A 17747-nucleotide genomic window follows, 5' to 3' on the forward strand; every position below is an offset into this window, starting at 1 on the left:
TAAACTCACCACTCTGCAGGCGAGAGCACGGACGGGACAGCAGCTTGTGCGGGTAAATGCCGCTCCTGCAGGACCGTGGGCAACAGTAGTGAGAATTTAAGAAGGGGCACATATCCCCACCATGAAAAAAGTCAGGCTGTGTTACCAGGCTGCATCTTTGACAACTCTTTCAAAACACATTATCAGTTTTTAGGAGGAAACTGGAAAGACAGCCGTATCACAAATTCACAGGAACTTGCCTTTGTCACTTTCTGTCTTTCCGTGCTCAGCTATTAAGCAGACCGCAGTATTATTTGAATTCAAAAGCCTCCTTCCCCTCAGACACAAGAGGGCATTTCAGCTCCCTGAAGCTGTTCATAACACAATCTGTAACTGAGCTTGATGCTTTAGGATGAAAAGGAACCCAAAATTTAGAACAGTGTTTTCCCTGAAGTTTCAGCATTTCTACAGCTATCTGTTTTTAAAGTTCTTGAAACACCTTAGATTCCCATCACTTACAGTATCTTCAGTGGCAACACAACAGGAAAAGGACACATTTCCCTAAGTGAGTCATGGCCTGAGTAATCATTAATTTTCTATTCTGAATGTTTCAATTTCTCCTCCTCCCTTTTCAAAACACAACCATGAGCAGAAATGCTCTTTTTTCTCTACCACCAGATGAAAATTCAGTCAGTCATTCATAACTCTATGCCTGGGACCTGTTTCCCTCTTCTTCACAGGATTCGTTTGTAATAAAACCTCAGGGAACCTCCCAGTCACCAAAACATTGTATTGCTGAAATCCACTTCCTCATCTCTTGTTGTTACTCAAGTTAATGTGAACCAGTTTGTACTGTTTAAGTCTGGCACAGAAAGAGGTGGCCTTTTGTTACAGAGCGAGCAGTCAGGCATACAAGGTGCCTTCATAAACATTTCCCATTTTGAACTGGGGGCTGGGAAAAATAAAAGCCACCACAAAAACTACTCCACTCCCCTTGAAAATTTAAGTTCCATATTCTGTTCAGCTCACTATGATCTTAAAAGTGGGTACTCCCAAGCCTCATTGAAAAGAAAATTAGTGCAAGGGATTTTGTGCTGTGTCTGTGATCAACTTACACAGTGAAGTTACAGTTTTTGTTAAGAGCTGGTTGGCACTAGGTAGATGCAGATAAAAGACACTCTGGGGCACGATGCTGTGGGAAGATTTACACCTAAGTATGTCCTTCTCCACAAAACTAAGGAAGCTTTCAAATGTCTGAAACGGCAACAATTTAATGTTTCACAAGTGCCAGGACAGAATCGGGCCAAGTTCTTAAGATCAAGCAAATTTCGTAAGTGAATGGAAAATACACAGGATATAGGACAAAGCTCTTTGAAAACTAAAACCATATGCCATGTAAGTGTTTCAGTTACAAGACTCAGAAGCAATAGCTACAGGATATGTTATGAACAAAACATAATGAAGTGTCGGCAGCTCTTTACAGATCTAACATTGTTTATCTCAGACCACACTTGTTTTGCTGCAAGTTTCATAGTTTAACAATTAAAGAATATAATTTAAAAAAATGGGTATGATCAGTTCAACATTCATGTTTTCAGAAAACTATCAGGAAGGGTTTAGTTTGGTGTCACAAATACCACTGTGGCTCTTACGAGTTCAGTGGCAGCACTCTGGGGATATGGCTACATTGGAAACTGCAGAGGAGCAGACCATACTAAATTATATGCTGCAGCTAGATTGCCTTGGATACCCAGGCTAGCTCATTTCTAGAGCTAACTGGTACCCTTAAACCATACTACACTCTATGCAATTAGCTTTTGACTATAAAAGCCAGTTGAACTCTTCAGGTTGTTGCATAAACTTACCTTGTTACACCCTTGCAGCAGATCAGAACTAAGCAGCTGGTGCATCTAACAGAAGGGGCAGATGCTCTTCCCAGCACCCCAAGTTCCCATGCTTATGAGTATCATGCTTCCAACACCCACAATTACTGATATAAAATAAAGTTGTTAGTTACAGAGTGCAGCTGAAGTACCAATGGCTCAGAGAGATTGGGTGACTACTGTACCATAATTTAGACATAGTGTACATTTGACAACCACGAACAGAGGACTAAGTTTTAGACGAGCGATATGTTTCTTTTTTTTTTTCATTTTTAAAAAGTCTCCCCATATATCCTTCTAGTACAACCACAGACACTGGAAAAGTAAGCTTACAAGTTCTCCATAGGAACACAAGTTTGTAGAAAATACTGCATACATGACATGAACAGACACCTTCTATGGGCTTCTAAAGAGGTTACTTATTTGCAAAGTCAGTACACAAATAAAAGATCATCAACAGCTTCTATTTTAAGGCAACCTCAAGCTGTGTCTTTACAAGTGCATTTTGCCTCACACGTTGCAGAGGACCTACAGATGTTCCCATTTGAGGTGTGTCAATATTTGGAATCTGTCAGTATACAAATTACTGGAATGATGTTTCTTTCTCTTTTTTTTTTAAGGCCTCATCTACCTTTTTTGGTTTGTTTTAAATAAAAGTATTACATTTTACTCAAAAATCAAAATGTAAAGTATGAGAAAGAGATGTAGTGAAAAATTCCTTGCATTTGCTTGAACAGAGCAAGAAGCCAACCTGGCACATCATGGAGTTGAGACAACAGCTTTGCTAATTCTTCAGTGGTTTCCAACTATACAAAGGAATTTCCAGCAAGTAAGACAGTTGTGCTAGATAGCCACAAACATCAGCCCAGTTTCCATTAAGCCATCTTTTTTTCTAGTGTCTATAAAAAGTTTATTAGAAGCAAGTTTTCACTTGCAGGAGATAGATGAATATCATTAAATACACCTGAGATGGAGCAATAATATTTTCAGTAAAAACTGACAAAAAGCTTCAGATATCAGGATTTGTAAAGAGTCTAAAGCTCATTCTGTGAACTGCACTGAAATGACAGGACAGTTCTTTACACAGCTTCACCTAGTAAAGATATTTTTTCTAATAAGGCATTAAGTTAGTTAACTCTTTGTGATCTCTTCTACCATGTTGTCAATCTTTTTCACTTCTATCTCCCACTCATTTCCAATTTCTGCACACTTTCAGTTCTATTTGCTCCAGTCTGCACTGGCGGAATGTTGTCAGGGATAGTTTACAGGCTGCCTAAAAATACAGGTTCATAACCAAGACTGTTTGGGTATATCCAACAATGCCTTCACACAGCTGAAGGATCCTTAGCAGGAGCATGTGGAAACCACTGAGAACAGGAATTGGCATCTCATTGTATCAATGGTACAGCAGAGATGACCAGGTTTCTATGTTCACATTTTAGTCCAAAACTGCAGAAGACTTACAGTAAATGAATATTCAAATATGTATTATTCCTTCAGATACACTTACTCACTTCTATAGTTATCAAGTGTAACATTTCACCAGATACAAAGCTTCAATCTAGGCTCTAATAAATCTTCTTACGCTGTGCTAACCAAGCTTCTTCTGTCCTTTTCAGATGAAATCGAGTTACTTGCACAACTCGTTGGAAGATAAAGTGTCTAAGACACATGGCTTCTCATGGTCCCAATCTTAGCAGATTTTAATGCCACTGATGTAATTGGAGAATTGAGTACGTCTCAGTTTTGGTTTTAGTCAGATTTATCTTTTTTCTTTCCTGTTAAAGGCACTTTACTTGCAACAGCAGATCCTACAGCTGTAACGCCTCCAGCTACAGCAGAAACACTTCCTTTGACTAGACCCACTCCCACTGAAGGCACAGATGTGACCGCTGTTTTGGTAATTTCCAAGCTCTTCCCTCCAATCCAAGCAACACCCCCAATTGTGGCACCAACAGCTCCTTTTGTGACACTGAAGAGGCCACCAGTCACACGAGAAAGCACCCCAGGCTGCTGCTGCGGGTGGTCTTTTAGTGAACCTAAGGGAAGAAACAACAAACAAATCAGTCTCAGTGCTATGATTAAAGCATTTTCAAAAGAAGAGTTATTCATAAGTATTTCCTTTTCTAGACTAACAGACACTGCACACAGCATACACTTACCTTGCAGGCTGCTCTTCTTGGATGCTCCTACAACACCTACTTCCAAATAACAAAAGATACTTTGCTGCAGCAAGACATTCCTCAGTGCTGTTTTCTAACACACAAGTCAATACTGAGTCTAAAAATATCAGGCATATGACTTCCAGAGTGTCTTACATGATAAACTTCTGTCCTCTGTATGTACCACTACCTTCCTAGACTCTGGAAAGTCTCATGGCCAAATCAGCCTCATTTCTGGCCTTTATAATGGGGGAGAAATGACACATCCTCCTATGGCCTCCATCCTAATGTTAAGAGTTAACCCACAGAGGGGGGACCCTCAAGGGCAGCAGCACCACCTTGCTGTTCAAATCTCTAAGACAGGGTTGGAAAAAATTTCCTGGTAAAACAGAGGCAAAAGTTTATTAAACAAAGAGCTGTTCTTTGAAAAGAGCACCATAAGATAAGGTCACTTCTTTCCTTAGTAATTACTGTTTTGAAGATGTGCTTACAGGGGTTCTGTGCAGGGGTCAGGAATGAGAAGGTTACAAATGAGAGCAATCAAGAGTTGTCAAAAGAAGTATGAGGACAAAACTGATGCCAAGTCTTCTGTATCACTTCCTTTCTTCATCCTGTATACAAATTTAAGTTTATTCCAAAAGGGTCTTTTTTGTAATTTGGCTACAGAAGAGGCATGTTTATGTGAGAAGTCCAAGTGCCAAATAAGCTCTTTAAATACCAAAAGTGGTCCCCAAAGGCATTAATAGCAAGAGTTACAGGCTCCCAACAGAAATTTCAATATGATGCACAAAACCAAGTCTCGAAACGTAGGATTTCTGCATATTATTGACCACAAGAATTTTTTCTTCTTAATGCTATGTTTAACCTGTATTTTGTGCAGTTTCATGCTATGTGCTTTCTAGGTCACTTCCTATTCCATATTTATGGTACAATTACACAGCCTCAAAATAATAGACAGTATTAGAGTAATAGAAAGACCTCTGGAATTAGCCACTTTGCCTTCCAACTGTTCCAGAATTACTTTATATTTCTAATGTAAGCATCAAAATCCTAAGAGATACATGCACCTTGCCCCTGAAGGGAATTAAGACTGCAATTCCACTCCCTGCTATGGCACAAGCATCATCCAATCTTCAAAGAAACAGCAGTATGAAACAGTATGTTAATGTGGTATTTAAGCACATAAGAAAATATCAGTCACTGCATCTATAAACCAGTAGCCCTAAAATACACTTGTTTGCAAAGTGTCTTCCACGTGACCCTGGGGAAACCTCTGCTCTTCACAACAACATTGTTCAGGTAAGTGTTTTTCAGCTCCTCTCTTGTCAATACCTCACTACTTCTTAAAAAAAAAGTTTCAGAAAGAACCATGGCAAGATTCAGCCAGTGAACACAAGCAGGGTTAAGAGTTGCACAGTTTTTTGGATTTGGGTTTTTAAAATTATTTTCTAGCTATCTGTAGATAACATATGAGATTTAACATCTGTCTCTCTTCACAAAAAACAACAGGGGAAACAAAAAAAAGAGCAAGTGGAACTACAATGGGCAGAGCTAGGGAAGAAACAGATATGAAATAAAGAGGTGAGGGAGTCAACAGCAGAAATAACATATTTGGATAAGGACAACGAGCCCGAAGAAATAGCAGAAAAGAAAAATCAAATCTAGATCCACCAGAGACCTCTATCCAGCCCTGTCAACACACTGACTTTTCACTGCAACATGCCTTAGGAGAGCCAGCAGAACAAGTCTGTCTCCAGTACCCTGACTGCTGACAACTTGCATCCAGAGGACAATTTCCAAGAGTCACCTACCAACACTCATCTCTACAAGATGAAACTCAGGGTGAACAACTTTCCCTGCACTGCCAATGAGTCTGTGATAATGCCAGGACTAACTCAGAACTCAGTGTGAAGTTCAGAGCTCCTGTGTGCACGCCTGGAATAATTCAAACAAAAGATGCCACCTAAATGAGAGAATTTCTTACAAGTCTGACAAAAAGGAAAAAAAGGGATACAGAGCAACAGTGCAGCTCAAGGGAGCAGAAAATACTGGAAGTGCTTCCAGCTTACAGTAGTCTCTTATTTAAGAAATTGATATAGATAACTGAAAAGGTAATGAACAGAAACTGAAAACAGAAATGACAGCCTTTTACTTAAAGCCATGTAATACCTTGCTGGCTCATTCTAGGCCAGCAGGTTTCAACATGCACATCTCCAGCAAAAATGCATGGCCAACACAAACACACAGAGATCAGAATCTCTATGTACATATAGAAAGCCTTTAAAGACTCACACTTGGAAAGGAGTATGCAGAGCATGCTACAAAATCCAATGTCTAGGTATTATTCATTAGAGGATTCTTGTGACCAGACTTACAGAGCTTGTAACAGATTTAGTCAGAAAGTGTTTTGCTTCCACCTAACTGCTTCATTATCATCAGGGTGAAAGAGGAGTAAAGTTTTATCACATTGAATTTTAAGAGCTGATTTCAGTGAATCAGATCTGATGTCAGTAAGAAATGATCCATCATCACTAACTTATCAATAACAAGAGAGAAACAAACAAAAGTAATCTTAATGTGTTTTTCCTCACATTACTTCAGGTAGCCAATCCTTTGACTCTATTTCACAAGTGTAAATACAGACTGCAACAAATAACTTTGGTAATGGTTGACACATTCTGACTTCCATCCTGTCTGCATTGTCCATGAGGGCTAATGAACGCCCACAGCTGCGAAGTTTTATTGCCAGTTGATTTCTGTTCTAGGATACGTAACCCTGGTCTCCCTTTTTCTAAACAGTATGAAAAAGAAGGTAAACCAGATCATTCCTAAACTGAGGGAGAAAATGACAAAAGTTGCCTGTCAGGGAGTTGGCTCTATCAGGCTATCTGGCAGCCAGCTTCCTGCTGAAAGGAATCCAGCAACGAACAAGAGTTCGAATGAACTTCGGTTGCAAAGGTTGGCGCCGCTTGCAAAGTGGAAAATACAGCATCAGAATAGCACCACTCAAAAAAGCAGGAGCACAAAAGCTTCTTCCACACATTCTTTAAAGCCTTTGGGCACAAAGCTTGTTGAGTGTGATTTGGACAAACTAGAACTACTTCTATCTTTACGAAAAGCTGCAAATTGGTTTTGGAATTGAGCCTTTCCTCTAAGGAGTATTTTGGCTGCCTGTTCAGAGAGATGATCTTCCTGCCAGAATTGAACTAGTAGCCTTCCATCCACATTTGGCCATCTTTTTATGATGGTGTAAGTGTATCATATGAAGCCCTGTACGACATTCCAACCCAGTTGTTCTTCAAGGGTGTTCCAACATTTTAACTGAACTCCTAAGGCTAGAAGAGTGCATATGAATCAGAAGGAAAAAGCCTTTTCAAGGATGGAGTTTACATTAAGATAAGTTGTGTTTCATTCTACTTCCTCTAACTACATCGATTTTCTCCATCTATTTAGACTTCATATTCAAACTGGTTATTGTCAAACTGAAATAAGAAAATGTGCAGAATAAGATATTTAACTGATCATAAACTTTAAATGAAACTTTGCAATAACCAATGATCAAATTCTGCTCTTATGCTGAATCTGGAAAACCTAGTGAATATTCTAGGAAGAGAAAAAATGCCCACTTGTTTCACTGCCTTACTCAAAGAATCGGTTGTAGTTTTCAGACCACTGTTCACTTTCTATACATGAAGTTTAATATGTATAAAACACAATTTGATCTTTAAGGCAAAAAAACCCAAATAAGCAAACAAAACCTGGACTTAAAATTAGACTTGAAGATAACACATATTAAGGCATAGTTTCCATTCTGGCATTTGCTATCAGAAATGCTTCTGAGATCTTGACAACACCATAAGAAGTTAAGAAGCAAGATTTTTTGTCCTCACACCAAGGGACTTTAACAAGTTCAAGTACAGGAGAGCTGAAGAATCACTGTGCCATGAAAATCTATTTCTCCCTTTCCTCTCATCTTCTTGTACTTGTGTTTCTTGCCTTATAGTTGTTAAGAATAGAGTGAGCTATTCCATTTCAATCCCTTCTACTGCAGTTAGTGGATAATACTGTTGTTTGAGTGAAGTAAATTGTTCAGTTATACAATATATAAAAGCTGAGGGAAAAAACCCAACAACAAACAAACAGAGCTTTAAAGGGCCGTTATAAACTGAAGAGCAATAAACAGAGAGGAATCATGACTCACCGACCTCTATGTCCAACACATTTAGTCTTAAAGCAAGAGCAGACAACATAGATAACCTATGTGCCAAGAATGGCTTTTGATCTAGTATGCTTCCAGTCACATTATGCAAACAGGACTCTTCACTAATCTGCCAGTCCACAGCCTGGAAGAAACTCTGCTCATTTGCAACTGCATTTCCTCTGCAGATCTAATAACCAATTTATGATTCATCTGGTTCAGGAGACCAAGATGTCACTGCATTAATGAAGTCAAGTGCGTGTTTGTTTTTATGAAACCATGAGACTGTCAGCAGTTAGAACCACAGTTAATTGTATGATGAAAAAGGGTCTCCAAAAACGGTAATAAAGTTCTACATATTTTTAAACACATCTTTTTTAAAAGTCACAAGCACTATGAACACAGCAAGGTGTCCAAAAGTGAAGCTGGGCTCTTCCCAAATAAATACCCATTAGACCAATTCACATCTCTGGAAACTAATCTACAAATTAAGTCCTTCAGTATCTGCCCATCTTCTCTATAATTTATAGGTACAGCTGTTTACTGAGTTATATTCAGTGGCCTTATTGTAATCAGGATAATGCAGGAGTGAACAATAATCCAGGTCCATCCCAACACAGGGTTGGTTTGTTTACTGTTACTTAAATGGAAGTTAAAGCTTCCAGATCCATTTTCCATTTTTTAAAGAGAGAACTGAACTTCTGATTAATTTACTTCAGATCATGAGAACTAGTACATACCTTCTGGTGGTTCATCATGAAGGTAGGATGGGACTTCCTGTTGATTTTTGTCCGTTTGATTCATTATTGCCTAAAAAAAGAAATTCACATATGCTATACATCTCTTCTGGCAAAGCATAAGTTAATCCACGAATCCAAAATTCAAGTAGTTTAAGTTCCACAGAAAATGAACTTCTTTTTCATTACTAGATAAGCTAGCAGCTCCTGTCAAACTGCTGCTCTTTCTTTTATCTGTGCTTTTGCATTCTTCAACCAGATTCAAGGTGGAGCCCTCCACCACATCAGCAGGCTTGGTGAGAGCTGCCACCCCACACCAAGTACATCTTGAACTTGAAAAGCAATCAGGAAGACAATCAGTATGAAAACAAAACAGTCTCTGCCATATAACAGCTTATGTTTATGTAGTGAAAAGGAAAAGCCAAGTGTTCATAGAGATGGTGGACGCTAGAGAAATGACAGCAGCATGCCTTAAGATCTGCAGGTACCTGGAAAGCAATAGCTTAAAGAAACAAGTCCTTGCAGCATAATTTGAACAAATGCCATGAAAACAAGATGGAAGAATAGCAACGGAAACACACAATTTATCTTGTCGCAGTACTGCATAAATCGTGTGGTGACAGCAGCAGAACTAGACTGTTTTAACTTTACACAAAAACTGCCCAATGAAAACATTTCAGAAAAGATTTCTTTACACCAAAAGCCGTTTCCTAGAGCAGTTCTAGAGCAGGAGTCCCTGACAGTGAGGGGAAGCACAGAGAAAGTAAGTGGAGCTGCTGATTTGAGCTGAGTTTTCTCTCTGGAGGGGAAAAAAGCAATGTCTAAGTCCACGTTTCCTTCCTGCTTTCCTCCCCCACCAAAGCATGCCTTGATATTAAGTCCTGCCTCTTCTCCTGAGCTCTCCTGCTAATCTTGCTTTCCCTCCTCAGCAGGCATCAAGATGACAAAAAGGAAAAACAAGTTGCATTAGACCAGTCAGTATCCTTCTATCTTCCTGCCAGTGACCTTTCAGTTCCCTTCTCCCTGCATGTCTTTAAATAATTTCATTTCTTCCAGGAGTCAATGATCACCACAAAAATAATTCCAACCTCTCTTGCTGTGCTGAGATCCCTCTGTACCTCCTCTGGGTGAGAAAGCAGTGGCTGGGATCTTAAGAAGGAATGAGGACGCAGAAGCAGGTGGGAACACTCACCTGGAAAACAGCTGAAACTCTCACAGTGTAATTATGAAGTCAAAACATCACAGTAAAAACTGGCACCCACATGCTAAATCATAGATCTTTGGATGAGAAGCAAGCCTAAATTGAATATTAAAGATTCCTCACAATCAGCACTACCAATATCAGTTCACAACTCAGAAAACATGGGTACCTTTACACACGAAGCTGAATGGGAAAGCAAGCAAAAATACCTACTACAAGGATGGCCAATTCCATGGAAATGCTGAATGAGTACCGCTCAAAAGCCAGAAATGCACACATATAAGCTATGAAATAGGAAAGTATCATAGAGTATCCCAAGTTGGAAGGGACCTACACGGATCATCGAAGCCCAACACAGGATAGCCCCAAGAATCACATCATGTGCCTGAGAGCATTGTCCAAACACTTCTCAAACTGTCAGGCTTGGTGCTGTGACCACTCCCCTGGGGAGCCTGTTCCAGTATTCAACCACTCTCTGGGTAAACCTTCTCCTAATATCCAACCTAACCCTCCGTAGAGACGGCTTCATGTCATTCCTTTGGGTCCTGTCACTGTCACCAGAGAGATCAGTGTCTTCCTCTCTTCTTCCCCTCACCAGGAAGATGTAAAGTAGCAACACATCAAGTTGGAAGACTAAACACATGAAACAAAAATATAAAGCACTGTAAGAAAGAGAAGACAGATGCAGTAAGAAACTGACAGCCCTGATATTAGCAGATCAAAATATTTGTACCAAGATGAAGCAACTATGTTTCTACTTGACATGTGACCATTTTGGTCTATAAGATGATTACTCTGTCAGGAATTTGGAAGGAGTTGATTTGGTGCAGTAGGGGAAATCCTAAAAACAGTACAATAAAATTCAGAACCTATTAAGTCTTAATTCAAACAATGGAACAAAAAAGTGACCAAAAGAGTTCTAAAGCAGACTCAGGGGAGACCAATGAGTAAAGAGATAAATTATTTTTTACAAAGAATAACCTCCACTAATATATTTGTATCTAGCCAGCATGTAACTCCTAAAAGAACCCCAGAAGAAATTACCTGTTTGAGTTTCCAAAATATTTCTGTCAGCAAAGGCTCACAAAAGTTATTTAATCTCATGAGGACAGAGAAAACACTGTCAGGGATCATCAACAAGTTCAGAGAGAAGCTGGAATAAGTAACCAGTTTTGGACACGGCTAGAACCCTAGAAACGCTCACAAGGCTACACACAAGGTTTAGTACTTTCTGCTATTAAGAAGGTATTGGATGCAGCAGCACTGACAGCAGATACAGCCCACATCAAGCTCCAAGAATCTGTTGTACTAGGGTACAACATCATACAATTAAGACCAGATCTGTTCACTGAAAAGAGTTAAAGATTGGCAGACAACACAGGTAAAAAATGCTTTCTTAACTCTCCATAATCTAGTCAGACAGACACTTAGATTTGCTTTCAGCTCCTGCAAAGCTAAATGAGCAAAGCAACAATCTAACAATTGCAACAGAAATACTTCGCTCACAATTACACAGATCACAGTGGTCTATCTTCCACAGCACAGCCACTGCTAACTTGCCACTCTCAGACCCCAGAAAGCAATGGAGAACTACAGGTTTGAGAAGAGCAGCTATGGGAAATAGGTCACTCTTGGTAGGATTGAATTTGTTCTACACAGAAGGGAGCCTTCAGGGTTTTGCGGATCAGAAAGTTGAAAACTACTGTATGATGGGTGGTTTTACAGGTGCCAGTGGATGGTTGGACTAGATGATCTTGAAAGTCTCTTCCAACCTTGATGATTCTATGATGCTGCAAGAGATGTGCCTAACCAGCCTGTACTAGGTTTTACTCACTGTTCACCTACAACATCAGTGCAAGTGGAAATAGTATCACATCACTGTCAGAAAAGTCTTTTTGTTTTTCTGTAGAAGCTCTTCAGTGAATCACAGGATCAAGACCAAGATCCAGCAAAGGACTTCTGCAGAAAATATTCAGATATCTAGTTTACAGTCTGTGTCATGCATCTTTGTATCCAATTTAACATGTCAGGAGACTTAGAAGACTGAAAAGTGATCCAAAAATCCTGTGTGCTAAACAGGGTGCATATCTGGTGAACAGGAAATACTATGCACAGGAGCATGTTTCAAACCTGGCTCCCTTCCAGAGATTTAAGGTTAGTATTGACTAGAGGTATTTCTACTGACTGGAGGTCAAAGGCCTGGAGTAACTGCTTAGAGGCAGATTACTTCATCCAGTCTTCAGGCAAAGAGGGTAGGAATATAATTTTTTTCTTCAAAAATTTGAGTTAGAAAAGCAGATACCACTCGCTATATTTTACAATACCATCAAGGTGAAAGGACTCGCCTACAATTCAATGCCTCCTTTGTCAATTAAGATCCAGGCTCCTATGTCCCACTTTATATCAGAGCCCCCTGATCACAGGAAGACTGCAGTGTATCCTAAAGAGGTTCCTGTTTGCACTTCCTGCTGAAGATGCGTCCCCATGAAGAAGAAGAAAGCAAAATTCATGAGACCCAACAGAGATTACATCTCAGCTAACAACTAAGGCACTGATCTGGAGGTGCAACTGTAAGACTTCTGTGCAGACAGTGAGGTCATTCAGACATGCTATTGGTTAAGAAACTTTGGATTACCTGGAAGCTGCAGACTCAAAGTCCCCCATATGCACTGAACCATTAGTCACAAAGATTGCCAGTACTGCAAGCATATGCAACAAGGCAAAGATTTAACAGAAACTTGAACTTTGGAAGTTTTCTGATACATTTTTCAAAATCTTCTTTAAAGTATGCTAAGACTGGCCAAAAAAAGAAAGGAAAAAAGAAAGCAAGCAAAGACATTCTTCTTCGGCATTTTTATCCTGTGATGCCAAATTCACAGTGACTTGTGTCACTGGGGAAAAGCCTCGAGCTTTATTTAACATCTGCATTAAATGATCACATGGAGTGAGGTAGGATCTCCATGTGGCCTGGCAGAACTCATTCATGAAACAGACATCCAGCCTATCAATGACACACTTCATTTTCCTTCTTCATCTGTGTTTTCTCATGTTAAGAAGTGGAAGCAAACCCAGATCTTAAAAGAGATTTCAAACAGGGATAAATGTAAACTACTTCTGGGCTTTTTCCCCCTGTGTATTTAGGAGGGTGCTAGTCATTCAAGAGATAAGGGATAACTTCTCATCTTTCTTAACAACGCATTAAAATAAATTAAAACCTTCACACAAAAAAAAATATTAAAAAGGGTAAAAATGAAAGTCACTCTTCCAATTGATTTGAAAGAAAACACACTTTCATACTGTCAGAATATGAAATACACAGAAAGCTTAAATGTTTTACACTGTTGTAAAAAAACCCAAATTGTTTAGAATAGGATTTTTAATTCAGGAGCTATTTATAACATTGTGTTATAAGACCCTGAATGAAAGCGTCAGGAAGCTCTAGAGGTAGTGGTACAGCCACACAAAAGCTGATTAAAATAAAACTTACCAAATATATTCCTTTGTGAAGATTTCTAGTTAGTTGTTTCCACAAAAGTATTCTGCATACACCTGTGAGAAAGGCAGAAGGTTAATGACATCTGATGGAACAGTGCTACTGTCACATACCTGCCATGGGTGTATGGTGGCAATCATATACAAATCCCACAGCATGGAAGAAGTATTCTTGGTATGGCCTTAAGATGCCAAAATTTTATGAGATTTATCTCACTGAAACACTGGTGCCTTCTGTGTTCTTGGGCAATGGAGATAATCTTACTTGCTCCATGTGCTGCCATGAGGATTGCTATGAAGCATGCTAATCCATGTTAAGACAAGGAACCACTTAATGAGCCCTGGACAGCAACTTGTAAAGTTTTAGCCTTCTATTGAGAAGTGGGCTCTAACCACTACAGACTTGTGAGTAACTTCATGAGTTTCAGCTGATGCCTTTGATGTTTTTCTGACTTCACAGACAAAAAGCTCTACTGTCTCAGCATAGCAAACCTGGCCCAAGCAGCAGCCAGTGAAAACTGCCTTGTTTCAATGCCACTACTCAGATATTTGCGGGCAGCAAGGAAACTACCTAAGGATGGGGCCAATTTCAGCTGGCAGCATAATGCTGCTCCAGACGGCTGCAGCAGCAGCAGATAGCGCTAGAACTATTCACCTGACAGAAATCCAAACAAACCCATTGCCTCATCTTAGTCCACCACAAAAAAAGCTGTCTTTCTTCTGTCCACCAGCTATCCAGTTAGGAAGCTTGGCTATGGAGCTGATGGAAAACAATCAACCCTTGCCACATGCACAGCTCTCCTCCCCCTCTTTCAGCAGCTGCAGCAGATCTATGAATGAACCCGATGCATTTCAAGTACATGAAAAAAAAATTTTTTACAAATGATACTTCAAGTAATAAATTTTTGAAACAGTGCTCTACTCTCCAAATTAAACGAGAAAATAAGCATGAAGCCAAAAGAGGTACACCCACCAATGGCTGCTCTTCAGGGTACTGCTTCAAGCTGCACAAACAACTCCTCATATCAGCTTCCCTGTTTTACACCTTGGATTGGGGCTTGTGACGTGTTACACGTAACTGTGCCCACTGCTTTTAGTTCTCTCAGCCATAACCCTCAGCACACAGCTGACATGGAAATGTGGTTTTCAGTTTGTTAATGTAAGGGAGAGAGTTGACTGAGCAGAATTCTGCAAGAAGAAAGAGTCAATGCACTAAGGTAATGCACTACAGCACTAAAGTAAAAAAAACCAAATCCAGGCATGTAGAAAACATGTGGCTAAAAACCAAGAGCATAGCTAGCATTTCAACAAGCCTTCTGTTTAAAAGCCAGGTTTCAAAATTCAGATTTACATATACAGCAGGACTGGTTTGGAAGCAAGTATGCCCATTTCAGAGGAAAAAAAAAGACTACAGTTTTCAGAGAAAGATTACAAGGAGTTAATCAGAAGTTTCCAGGTGGGAACCACAGCTTAATTCCAAGGCTACAGGAGGATGGGCTACAACTTCCCCCGAAAAGATAATAAGTTTGTCATAAGAAATGTACATAACAGGCTCACAGTATGCAGGGAAGGTACAGTATGCAGCTGGGAAGGTAATGCAACATGTCTGTATTAAAAAACAAACACATGCCACAATTAAAAGCACAGCTGAGGTATATCTCCTGCAAAAAAACCCCCTTAACTCTGACTGGGACATTACCACATCATATTTCTCCATCACTCTCACCTAAAATATAGATCAGGCTCCAGAAGAGGCTCTGGGGAACACCTGATGCTGGCGATCAAGTTTTCTCCGTTGCAATGATTCACAAGATACCAAATCAACGGTGGCAGGAACCAAGATTCCCCTTTTCTAGTCCTCCAAAACTGTTTTCTAGAAATTCAATGGTAAATTCCAGCAAGGTGGAAGGCATACCTTCAGAAAGACAATGAAAACTCCATTTCACCAGTCCTGTCACCCTCCACCTCCTGCTAGCTCAGTTTTCAGCAGCAGAGCCTTCCCCATTTCTTATAACACTTTCCCAATGTCTGACCTCCACATCTGTCTCAGACCTCCTTTTCCAGAAGGCCCTCAAAGACAAAACCCAGCAGTACCTAACAGCCAGAGCGATAAAGCGGCTTCTGAACTTCCTTGCCACCCTTGCTAATGAAATAGAATTCTTTCCCTAGCATCCACCACCTGTTTGTTGGCTCCTGCCTGACATTTAGACCTGGTCACTTGCTGGATAAGGACCACTTTTCAGTTTGTGCATTTGCAATGCAGTCCATTTCTATACTGAGGAGGCAACACTAACTCTATGGAATATTTAACCACAGTTCAACAGAAAAGATTTCTAAAAAAGTGCTGGATGGTATTTACTTAACAGTCTTAAAATTGATATGCATAACAAACCAGTACTCACATAATAAATGAAGTTATCCTGTACGTAGCCTTCCAATTATACAGAAACTTGCTGCCTGACGCACAGCAGTGGACACACTGAAGCAGGCTACCTACACTTGGTATTTATCTTCCTTAGAGTGACATCCTGAATCAGAATTCTCATTTTCAGCCCAATTAAACAAGCAGAAGGAAGCATTTAATTGTATCTACAGAGGTTGCCACTGCACTTCGCACAATGACCAGAACCAGTCGTATGGCTACAATAACTTGCTTTTATTTCCAGGCCACACCACATAAACGCCTAGACTGGGTCAATATGAAAAACTAGGCTGGTCCCTTACAGTTCATAAAAAATCTCTTCATACCCTACTCCATCGAGCTGGACTTGGATATACATAGATGAAACAAACAGGAGACTACTAAAGCAAACATCTGAACACAGTAAAGTTTAAAAAGAAGTAAACCCAAAAGAAAGCGTCTCCCGGCTCGAAGAAGTTCACGGGGGAGAGAACAAGCTCATCCAGGAGCGAGGCCGAGGCGACCGCGACTCCCTCCCAGGTGGGCGGCGGCCGCTCAGCCATGGGCGCCCGGCCCGGGGGGCGGCAGCTGCAGGGCACAGCCCACTCCGCTCCCGGTCCCGCACCCGAGGAGCCGCCCCACACCCCACACCCCACACCCCCGTATTGAGGCCGGAGCCCCGCAGCCCCCGCCACGTCCTCCCCTCGCAGGTACCTGCGTGCCCGGCGGAGCTCCGGAGGGGGCCCGGCAGCGACCCCCGCCTGCGTTCCCGCCGGGCCGGCGCAGGCACCGCCGGCACCTCGGCGCAGGGCGGCGGCCCTGACGTGGCAGCCAAGGCCGCGGCGGAGCCGCTACGCCCGGCCCGGCGCTCCCGCCCCGCGGAGCCGCGGCAGGAAGCACAAAGGCGGCCGGGCTGAGCCCGCGCCGGGGGCAGGTGGCGGCGGCGGCTGCTCCGCTCCCCGGACCCGCCTCTCCCGCCAGCGGCTCCGCCGAGGCGCCCTCCCGCCCCCTGCCCCCGAAGTTTCCCTTCCTGCGCGGGGAGGAAGAGAGCGGCGGCGGGAAGGGCGCTCGGGGGGCTCCTGGCTGACGGCGGGGCCGGGGGGCATCGGCCGCTGAGCCCTCCTTCGCTCCCTCACTCACCGCGCGGCGGTCACGGCTCGCTCAGCCCGGGCTCCGCTCAGACTTCACTCGTCCGCCCGTCCCCGCTGCCGACGTGGCGCCCGCCGCCGCCCGCCCTGCCGGCGCCCGCAGACCCCGCCCCAGCGCCCGGCGCGGCCCCTCGGCGGCCGGGGGCGCCGCCGCCCCCGCCCCCTGCCCGCCCCGGGGCTGCCGGGCCCCGCGCCGGGAGCCCCGCTGGCCTCCGCCCCCTCCGCCACCGCACGTCCCTGCCGGCTCCTTCAGAGGGGCCGCCCCTCCCGGGGGTCCGCGCAGGCCTCCGCCCGACCCTCGTGGCTTCCACAGGCCCCGGGGCAGCTTCTTCCTCCGGGGAACGGGGCAGCTCCCGAAGGGTCCTGCGGGGCCAGGGCACCGAGGTGGAGGAAGGTGCCGGGTAGCGGTACGGCAGAGGACAGGAGGGAAGGGGTGACGGCGTTGCCGTAGCTGACCGAGATGCTGCGCAGTGCAGGAGATGGGTTTGCGGCGCTCGGTTGGGCTGGGAAGCGCCTCGGGCGAGAGTCGGGGTGAAGAGATGCGCC

The 17747-nt window shown here is 42.6% G+C and overlaps 1 protein-coding gene across 7 annotated transcripts; it reads right to left on the minus strand.

The window, feature by feature from the left end:
* Positions 1-1230: 1230 nt before the first annotated feature.
* Positions 1231-17304, minus strand: TMEM263 (transmembrane protein 263). Of its 7 annotated transcripts, none has more exons than XM_032688255.1 (5): positions 17194-17304; positions 13648-13709; positions 12506-12625; positions 8963-9032; positions 1231-3901 (listed from the first exon to the last, which is right to left on the minus strand). In XM_032688255.1, the coding sequence occupies exons 4-5, from the start codon at positions 9024-9026 to the stop codon at positions 3615-3617; spliced, it is 351 nt and encodes a 116-aa protein (XP_032544146.1). In that variant the 5' UTR covers positions 9027-9032; positions 12506-12625; positions 13648-13709; positions 17194-17304; the 3' UTR covers positions 1231-3614. The 7 variants fall into 7 exon arrangements, with proteins under 7 accessions (XP_032544146.1, XP_032544147.1, XP_032544149.1 ...); XM_032688256.1 differs by having other exon boundaries at positions 12506-12628; XM_032688258.1 differs by lacking the exon at positions 17194-17304 and adding an exon at positions 16768-16784.
* Positions 17305-17747: the final 443 nt, after the last annotated feature.

This window comes from Chiroxiphia lanceolata, chromosome 5, assembly GCF_009829145.1.
Source record: "Chiroxiphia lanceolata isolate bChiLan1 chromosome 5, bChiLan1.pri, whole genome shotgun sequence".
NCBI classification, from domain to species: Eukaryota; Metazoa; Chordata; class Aves; order Passeriformes; family Pipridae; genus Chiroxiphia; species Chiroxiphia lanceolata.